Source organism: Oncorhynchus clarkii, chromosome 3 (genome assembly GCF_045791955.1).
Source record: "Oncorhynchus clarkii lewisi isolate Uvic-CL-2024 chromosome 3, UVic_Ocla_1.0, whole genome shotgun sequence".
NCBI lineage: Eukaryota > Metazoa > Chordata > Actinopteri > Salmoniformes > Salmonidae > Oncorhynchus > Oncorhynchus clarkii.
The window spans coordinates 38,437,075-38,447,512 of NC_092149.1; the positions used below are offsets into that span (position 1 = coordinate 38,437,075).

General features: G+C 42.1%; 1 protein-coding gene across 1 annotated transcript; it reads right to left on the reverse strand.

The window, feature by feature from the left end:
• Nucleotides 1-3,620: 3,620 nt before the first annotated feature.
• Nucleotides 3,621-9,926, reverse strand: LOC139405961 (PR domain zinc finger protein 13-like). Its single transcript, XM_071148418.1, has 4 exons — nt 9,694-9,926; nt 8,087-8,218; nt 7,870-7,990; nt 3,621-5,593 (listed from the first exon to the last, which is right to left on the reverse strand). Exons 1-4 carry the CDS (start codon nt 9,865-9,867, stop codon nt 4,125-4,127), a joined length of 1,896 nt encoding a protein of 631 aa, XP_071004519.1. The 5' UTR covers nt 9,868-9,926; the 3' UTR covers nt 3,621-4,124.
• Nucleotides 9,927-10,438: the final 512 nt, after the last annotated feature.

The window sequence follows — 10,438 nt, forward strand, 5'->3', positions numbered from 1 at the left end:
CCACCACAATTACAACATTTAACCTTGACATTGTTCCCACATTCACAATAAACAAGTCCGGGACAGGGTAGCACGACCGTTGAACAGGTCAGGGTTTCATGACCGCAGGCAGAACCACAGAAACTGGATCAGCAGCATGACCCAATAGTGTGCAAATGCAGCCCGCAATTCAAGGAGTTCCTGCATGTAGCAATTTGCGCATCTGCAGGAACGCCCCACCTCGAGCGTCCGATTGGTTCCTGCATGAATGCTAGCTAGCAGGAGCGACACAGGTAAACAGTGTCCTTCTCTCCCACCTGCCAAACACCTGCCCTCACCATGTTAAAAGAACTGCAGGAAAACAGTGCCCGACAGGCGGGGGAAAAGGACACTGTCTTCAGGTCGCCCCCGCCTCCCGCTAACACAGCAAGCGGGAGGCTGGAGCGACACCATGTGCTAGCTGACTAGCTACCGACACCGTTACCGACACTTGCACAGCAGACAGGAGGCTGGGGTGAAATTGTGTGTTAGCTAACTAGCTAGCTTGATGGTTAGGGACACCCTGTCTAGCTAACAAGCTAGTTAGCTAGCACACAGTGTCACCTCCCGCCTACTGTGTACAGGACTAGCTGACTAAGCTACTACAGTGTCCTTCGCTCTCTGCTGCCGAACACCTGCCCTTGCCGTCGTTAACAGAACTGCGGGAAAACAGTGCAGACAGGCAGGGAAGAAGGACACTGTCTACCGGTGTAGAGCTAGCTAGCTTCCATTATTGTCACCGCCCCTTCTTCTGTGGGGTTTGTCATCGGCTGGCATCCAGCATTATTGTGCATTTCCACCACCTACTCTCCTGGAGTGCGTCCACCTGTCCTAGCTTAAAAAAGTACCAATAGAAGCATACATTCCTGTAAATGCAGGAATGCCCACATGCAGGAACGCCCTGAATAGCTGGCAGCAATTGCACCCTTCTCGCACCGCCACCAATCATCAGGCCAGGTACTCCTAAAGCATGAACCTCTGGGAGGGGAGAGAGAGAGAGGGAGATTTAGAGGGAGCATACATAAGATAACACAGGACACCAGATAAGACAGGAGAATTAGGCCTACACCAGATATGACTTAATGATAAGCCGCCTCAATAGCCTATTTGCAGCCATGTTAAATCAAATCAAATGTATTTATATAGCCCTTCTTACATCAGCTGATATCTCAAAGTGCTGTACAGAAACACAGCCTAAAACCCCACACAGCAAGCAATGCAGGTGTAGAAGCACGGTGGCTAGGAAAAACTCCTAGAAAGGCCAAAACCTAGGAAGAAATCTAGAGAGGAACCAGGCTATGAAGGGTGGCCAGTCCTCTTCTGGCTGTGCCGGGTGGAGATTATAACAGAACATGGCCAAGATGTTCAAATGTTCATAAATGACCAGCATGGTCAAATAATAGTAATCACAGTGGTTGTTGAGGATGCAACAGGTCAGCACAACCAAGGTGGACTGGGGACAGCAAGGAGTCATCATGCCAGGTAGTCCTGAGGCATGGTCCTAGGACTCAGGTCCTCCGAGAGAGAGACAAAGAGAGAAAGAGAGAAAGAAAGAAAGAAAGAAAGAGGAAGAGAGAATTAGAGAGAGCATACTTAAATTCACACAGGACACCGGATAAGACAGGGTAAATACTCAGACTAACCCTAGCCCCTGACACATAAACTACTGCAGCATAAATACTGGAGGCTGAGACAGGAGGGGTCAGGAGACACTGTGGCCCCATCCGATGATACCCCCGGACAGGCCAAACAGGTAGGATATAACCCCACCCACTTTGCCAAAGCACAGCCCCAACACCACTAGAGGGATATCTTCAACCACCAACTTACCATCCTGAGACAAGGCCAAGCTCCGCCACGGTACAACCCATGGACGGTACAACCCATGGGGGGGGGGGGGGGGGGCGCCAACTCAGACTGGAGGACCACGTCAGTGACTCAACCCACTCAAGTGATGCACCCCTCTTAGGGGCGGCATGGAAGAGCACCAGTAGGCCAGCCATAGGTGGTAATATCTCTCTAGGTGCAGTTTGATCAGTCATCAGTATTGTGGAATAATTATAATGTTAAGGTTTTAATGGAGAAAGCTGATAGGGGGAACAGCACTGCTTTTCTTTCGATTCTATCAATATCAACACATGGTCTAGCGACGAACTTGGCGAACATTCTCTCTGCATGTTTGTTTGGGAAACGCGCTTAAAAGTTGTCTGGAAATAGTTATGTATCTGGTACGATCATGATAATGCTTTAGTTACATCGCAACTTGGAAACGAGACCCAAAGCCCTTTAGCAAAGGACAAAATAGACAACGGGAATTGTTAAAAAGTCTGCAAGGCTTTTGTTTCAAACTTGGGAAAACCGGTGTGTTTCTTTTATTGATTTTTTTTAATGGGTGTTATTCACTTTATACTATTTTAGAACTATCTGAGTCTGAAATGCATCAATATTTTTGTTCTAACCCTTTTCTGGATCGGACCTTTTTCCCCAAATAAACGTATTTTGCCCTTTTAAATGTTCCTTTTACAACAGGCCATAAATCTGACCTGCTGTTATTTTAAGATTATATCTGCTCTTTCCACGGAACAAGACACCTTCCTGAAACTGCACTTTTACGCACAATGTAGGAAGGAAGCATTTTCACTGCACGGTTAAAACTGTTCCTTATCTCTATAGGGAGAAGTTGACTTTGTGTCGTGAATAGTGCATGTTGTCGAAGGTTTAGCTCTCTATCAAGATTGAGGTTGATTTCATTTCCAGCCAGGCCTTTCAGCACATATTCGTATAAATTCATGAATGTGTTGGAAACAGACCATGTTTATTCATTTTCTTTAAAAAAATATATTTGAATAAAATGTATCTAGTATGTATCTAGAAGCCAACTTGTTGCAGAACCCGCGTTTTTGTTTGTTTTCAATGTACCTGGATTTTGTTGAATCTCTTACTTGTTGGATCAGACCATTTTGATGGTGATGATGATATAATATATATAACCTCTTTAATCAAATGTAATATTGTATTTACAAAGGTAAGAACCCAGTAGGCCTACTTTATAAACGGCCCAACGCTCGCCGACTAGTCAAGTCATTCTTCTTAATGGCTACACCATGCTCTACAGTGGTGAGATATATTGCGGGTTTACTGTAATGCGCACAGCCAAGCGTTTTGTCCGGGATCGATAGCGTCCTCGGAGGAATTCAGAGGACACCCCATTTGAAAAACGTCTTCAAACGGAAGTAATCTTAACTTCAACTGCACAGGAAATATAGAGACGACATCCTGATAACCCTGTCTACAATGTAGGCTAAAAGTGGAATATCGAATTATTCATTAGTGCACTATCCATGGCAGTTAAAAGTGGGGGGAATTTATTTTATGTGCATTAGATAGCCTAATAAATCAGTAGGCTTGAGTGTAGACTATATATTTGAATCAAGTTACAAACCATTTCAAAGTTTTAAATTACATTTATTAAAAAGGAACAACTCAATGAACAAGAGGAAAATATTGTCAATATACAATATCACTTATGAACAAACATACAACACTTTTTCACTGAGCAGTGAAATATCATATTCTTAGATTTGTACATGATGCTGTTTAAATCAGATGTTATTTTTTACTATAAACAAGATCCTTAAATAATGGATTGGTACTAACTGCTATAAATATTTGCTGAGCCTTTTCAACTTTGCCCTAAAACAATTAAATGCCCTCGCAAGAAAGTGCAACATTTAAGTAATTGTAATTGTAAAAGTGCAGCCGACCTCTATTTGGGGAACATATTGGCTACCAATTAGCGTATACAAAAATAAATTCATTATCATCAGCTGTGATATTATACAATTCTGAAATCATACTGCCTATACTTTGTTCCATCTGAAACGAATAGGACATTGTTGTAAAAGAAAAAGCTCATTTGAAAATTGTCTAGTCCTAATCTGATTTTTTTTTTTATTAACAATTACATTTTCAATAGCTTTAAAACATACATAAATAACTTTCGCTCCTTGGGGAAATCATAAGTTACACAGAAATATGTACAGGTAACCTGTAACAATTTCACAAAACATTATGCCGTCTTTGCCATATTCGTGTCAAAATCTCAATTAGTCATCTATTTTACTGGATTCTTGGTCGCTCTGATCATCGGTGAAGCATACATCTACGTCGCTGTCATTGTCGCTCTTTTGCTCTTGATCCTCGAATATGCTCTCGGTTTTGTCCTCAGCTTTTTTTATTGTTTGTCCAGGGTGCCTTGATTTGACATGACGCTCCAAATCCCTCCGGCGCACCAGCACCTTGCCACAGAATTCGCACCTGTACGGGGTGTTCCCTTCCGCGTGCAGACGGATGTGCTTATTCAGGTTGCTGGGGTCACCGAAGGGCCGAAAACAAACTTTGCACTTCAACGGTTTGTACCCTGTGTGAGTTCTCATGTGAATCTTGAGTCCGTATTTCCGAGAGTACAGTTTACCACAGTAAAGACATAAGTGTCCCTTTTTGGGCTTCCCTGAGCCTGTGTTAGCAGTGGGCATAGAGTCGAGCCTGGTTCGGTTCTTTTCAACGGCTATTTCAGACAACTGTTGAGTGTGCATGGCTATCTCCCTGTCAATGTTGGTAATTGAACCCAGGTCTTGGTTGAGTGCAGGTGCGCCAAAGTAGGACATTGTCTCCGGGTATTTTAGGAGATTGCTAAAATGGAATTTCAGTGGGTAGTATGGTGAACTATAAAGCAGCTCGCCATTGTACACGGTGAATGGCATGAGGGGGATATTGCAATCTCCATTATATGGCTTGACGCCATCAAATTGAGGCAGAGAAAACCTCTCAAAATGGAATCCAGAGGACATCTGAGAGTAGCGCGAGGGGGACAGTCCAGAGTGCATTCGGCTCTCCACGTGCTTGAAAGCCGATGTCTCCTCAAAATTAGGTATTAACGGAAAACCCCTGAGGGTGTTTGCGCACGGGACCACGGGAGATGTAGAATCTAATGGATGGACGCACTTGGAGGAATGGCTTCCGGTCAAAGGTTCATTCAAGGCTCGCGTTGATTTCATGTTCCCCATGAGTTTGCTGAAGCCTAGTCCATTATGCTTCCCATTATTTTCCTCTCTGTAGACGTCAGCCGTGGGGACTTTGGTTTGGCCCATGGGCTTGAATGCAGAGCGCACGCCTGGGTGGAACCCCATGTTGCTCAACATTGAAGACGTTGCGCCAAGGCCCATGAGATGTCCGTGGTTTCTGGCCGAGGTAACGCTCATGTCAAGTGCTCTGTCCTGCTCCTCAGAGCTGGGTTTCTTTGATACGCCAACTTTGTTGAGGAAAGGTGAGGAAGACACGGTTCGTCTGACAGAGTCTGAGATGGAGGTGTTGTGGCCGTTCCTGGGCGAGGCGGAGGTGTAGGGAATGTCCCCGGATTTGGGTGACCTGCTGAAGCTGTCTGTGCTCCTGGCCTGCTCGCTGTTCACAAAGCTCCGCCCGTTGCTCAAAGCGCAGTGGAAATGGACGTGGGCCTTGAGTGTGTTGGGATATTTAAATATTCTCCAGCAGTACCAGCAAATGTAGCGTTCTTCACCTGTAGAGAAGCAGAGAGATATGAGGTTAACATCGATGGGTCTCCATATTCCTGAATCTCCCCACTTCTGTCAATAAAGCACTTTCAATCTTGAACATTTTGTGTTACTACACATTTCTATCTATTGCTTTGTGAGTGTAGAAGCCTATTATCGGGTGCTTTATGACTGATGTTCCATCTGCAGATGCTCACAGTTGCCTATTAGAGTAATCTCAAACTGTTATTTTGTGCCACATGCACATCTTTACCGTTTCTTATTTTAATGTTTTAGGTAAATCCCTTGAGATGAATCTACTCGTTTCCAATGGGATTCATGTTTTGAATAGGCGACAGAGTATATTAACCCTATCCACCTCATCAAACGTGAGCAATGACACAAGTTGAACAATGGGAGGTCAATTATATAGATGTAATGATTTTGTAATCCTTATAGGGCTGTTGTTTATCATCGCCATCAAAAGAGCAAACGCCCCGTCCAATCTGTCGCTCCGAAACCAATACGTTGAATAGGGGGACTTTCTCTGTGCTCTTTCCCGTAGAAGTGACAGCAGCTGTTGCTTGAAATCGCAAATCGCCATAGACAATAAGGCTGGCCCATCTGTTAACGCCAAATAATAGGACGCGTATGTCAAGTAGCGCCCGGTGTATTGGACTGAGATCAGCAGAAAGCGCTTCGCCACAAATCAGGGCAATAAACATCCCACATAAAAGTTAGCATTCATTAGGCAACAATACCGTATGTAGCAAGCTAATTTACCGTAAAGCACCTTTTTTTTAAAATTCATTTGCTTTTGAGAACATGAATATTAATGAGGCGATGACATTTGTTAACCTCTGTCCCCCTATGAATTACTATCGTCTTCTTTGATGATTGTTAAAACACGCCTATCCCTGCTTTTAAACTGCGGGTTTTATTCCATGTGCCTGTCACTGTAATTGGTGTAACAGTCGAATATAATTTTGGTAGGCTATATCTTGAAAATGATTGTCAGGCCCTCCATTTATCATGGCCAATTCATCTCAGACAGAGTAATTACTCTTAGAATTTTTTTTATAGATAGATCCAAATAGGGTACTATTGCTTGCTTCATATATGGCACCCCTAAAGGTTCTATATATAATCCCTTAAAGGGTCCCATATATGCAGCAACCATGGAACCCTTTTTCGTTCTATCCAGAACCTTTTTTTTAAGTACATTTTAAGTGTTTAATGTAGATCGGTATTGGTATTTGGTATTTTATTGGGATCCCCATTATCTGTTGCAAAAGCAGTTGCTACTCTTCTTGGGGTTCACACAAAACATGAAACATAATACAGAATGAAATCGCAAATCTGTGAAATAATTTAGACTAGGCATTATAATTGAATCTAAACACCGTTATCGAATTTTCCTGAGTAGGCGGTATCCGTTAGGTGTAATCTGATTAAAACCGGAATATTTTGCTGGTGACCATATGATTAGGCTATAATTCGACAAGCCTACAAACCCATGGCGTCGACGCCACTGTTTGAATATCCAGATAATATTTTTTTGGGGGAAAAGTTATTATTATTATTATTGTAATTTTCTTGTTTATTACACTAGCACAACGAAGCTTAGTAGGTGGTGGTTAGGACTATTGCTGGCTGTTTTACACATTTTAATTTTATTATTGAATTGTTTATAATGAAATTCTGTCAAGCCTATTTATTTAACAAGACCATTTAAAATGTTAATGTAAATAAAACCACCAAATTAACCCGGAATCGAAATGTATGCTCTGGGGATGCACATTTGTCAACCGTGAAAATATAGGCCTACAACCTTTCCACAGAAATTTATTATAATAGCTGGACGCCAAGGTTTGGACAGTCACTTAACTGTGCAATGATGGAACTCACAAAATGTCAATGCCAGTAAGCAGCATCATCAGGCCTATACTGTAGTCTAATCCATTTATATTTAAACTTTTGTTTGGACAATAGCACAGTGGTTAGAGCGTTGAGCCAGTAACCGAAAAGTTGCTTGATCGAACCCCGGAGCAGACAAGGTAAAAATATGTCGTTCTGCCCCTGAACAAGGCAGTTAACCCATTGTTCCTAGGCCGACATTGTAAATAAGAATTTGTTCTTAACTGACTTGCCACGTTAAATAAGAATAAATAATGATACATGTGGATTTCGATCGTGCATAATAAGCGCGTTGAACCAGCCGGCAAACAAATATCCATGATCTATTTTTGGCTACTTTTTTCATTGTTCTGTACATTACAGGGTCATTCTACAGTGTTCTTACCTTTCTCGTCGTGTGTTGGAGTGGCAGTGGTAGGGATGTCGTACCACTGAGCCAGAGTGTTGGAGTACCACACACTCAGCTCCTCGCCTGCTGGGATCTCCGTCAGCACACGATAGAAAATCTAACGTAAAAGAGCAACGTTCGATACATGCAACTAACTGTTTTTAAATCAAATGACTTGAGCTTTTTGCATTTTCAAATAAAGCACAGTACTGACCTGCCCGCTAGGTAGATCTGAGACAGCCTCCAAGTTCTGTTCTTGACTGTTTCTGGCCGCCCGGATACACCCAATCCAGTCTGGCACAGGGCAACCTGATTCATCCACGATTTCGCCCCTCAGCAGCCGAATCTAGATCCACAACATGGATGGTTCAACGTTAGAAATGATGGTACTAAGGCCTAGCATTCGGTAAAATCACAGCTCGCTAAAAGGCCGGCAGCCGCAGTTTATAATAGTTTATGAATAAATCATAAACAGAGTTTCATATTTGATATTGTGACGTCACGCATGACTGCAATTGGAGCAAGAAAAGCTTTGTGTTTCTTTTCGTATAGGCTTAGCACATTCAAGGCTTTAGTTTTAGAAATATTATTTATTAAATAGTGAATTAATTGTTTGTAAATATGATTGTTGCTATGCCCAATGGCTAAATGATAGGCCATAGCCTACCTTGAGGTGTGCCAATGCGTTTAATGCGTCTTTATCCGCTATGTTAACCAGCGGTGATAATTTACCAGGGAGAATGACACATAATTGAGTTGATATGGGAAACGAATTTGAGAAGTGTCAAAGGGTTCCTAAACTGTTCAAGCAAATTAAAGATTGAAGCGTGACATTTGACACGGAGATTGCACCTGATGCATCACATGACGCCCAGGGGGATGCATTTAGCCGCATCAATCACAAACGACGACAGCAGGGTGTAGGCCTATGCCTATATTTATAATGCAGTTATAATGTAGGGTACTTATCTATTGGTTTGTTAAGGACCATAAACTCACCAATAAACAATTAGCCTGTATTTAAAAAATTATGTTAAATCAATGAATATACATGAAATGAAAATAGAAATAGCATCTATTTCTGGTAGTTCCATATTGTATTAATAACGAATTTTATTTTAGATGTTCTATACATTTCTATATACATTTCTATATATTTGAGCATTTCTTATCCATATTCTTATTTTATACCTCGAGGCTGCCTTAGCATAATTCCACGGCCGCAGTGCATTAAAATGAAATGGTTAATTTGAATAACTTGCCTACTAGCCTGTGAAATTTAAAGTGGAGGAGGAAATGAAATCTCACATAGCACCCCAGGTCGCCCTATTAGGGCGGTTAAGTAAAGGCACAGAGTGACAAGTCGTCCCACTAATATAACTCAATTATTTCCAACCTGACAGCACGAACCAATTAATAACCGAAGGCCCAATGAACTTTGACAGGTCTGGTTCAAAATGTTTTAAAAAAAGATCACTGTGTCTCCTTTACCTGCCCTGATAATTAAATGTAGGTCCTTATTAAGAAATAAAATAATGTTTTCGAAAGTCATCCATTATTCATATCAGTCTTATACATAATAATAATATGAATATTAATATAGGCCTAAAAGTGATAATGATTTTAATGGAACGATTTGTCATTAAAATAGGATCATCTGTATTAGAATGCCACTGTAGACAATTTTTTCTTCCGTTAGTTTGTAATTCAATTCGGAAGCCTGCAAAAATCATCTTACGAAAGCAGAATTGTAAAAAATGAATTTTTGAAGATTTAAATAATTAGGAATAAATCATATTTAATGCCATGATAAAAACTTACCTTTCTCTTGGTTACGACCTCTTTGCGATCAGTAACGTATTTCCCTAGTTTGAAGACGCCCGGCACCGGTCCTATCCGCAGGCCGGCGGGGATGCTGCAGTCTGCAAACACACTGATAGCGGATGCCCGAGTTGCTTGCATGGCTGGCTCTCCGTGCAGTGGTTTGAGAACCATGAAGACCACGCAGTGACTGATTGAGACAAGAAGGAGTCACAGAGATGAGGACAGGCCAATCTCCGCCCGCAAAGTGATGCGGTGGCGTATGTGATCAGGCTTTTCTAATGGAGCAGCAAGGTACCCCCTCGACACATTAACGCGCAAGGGCGAACAGTATGCGCGCGGTGTGAGAGAGTTTGGCTCTTTCGGCAGCTGTGGGGAGAAAACGGGCTGAGATGGTCACATGGAGACTTTCCCTCACCCTTGCACATAATGAATTGCTCCAAAAACGGCCAGGAGACAATGGGCCAGGCGACCTTCCCATCCCCAAAATCCAATTTGTCAAGGGCAGAGAAAAAAGAGTGCAGAATCAAAGGTCTGGAGCTACCATTAATCCTCAGCATGTGGCTTTGTACCTCAGACAGCTCCGATATTTTAACTGACAAATCCACTGTATAATTTCTCCATAAATTCTCCCCTTTTTATTGTTCTTTTACAAACCCGTTTTGGGAAATCAGTCACTACTTTAAATCTACTTGGTTGCGTTATTTTGGGTTTATATACTTCAAAGCTCTTTATTATCTCCGTT

Excerpts from the sequence above, each read along its gene's own strand:
- LOC139405961 (XM_071148418.1), bottom strand. The coding sequence starts at position 9,867 with ATGGTTCTCAAACCACTGCACGGAGAGCCAGCCATGCAAGCAACTCGG. Across the intron at positions 7,991-8,086 it reads CAGATCTACCTAGCGGGCAG|ATTTTCTATCGTGTGCTGAC; the intron begins GTCAGTACTGTG and ends CTTTTACGTTAG. Across the intron at positions 5,594-7,869 it reads TCCAACACACGACGAGAAAG|GTGAAGAACGCTACATTTGC; the intron begins GTAAGAACACTG and ends GCTTCTCTACAG.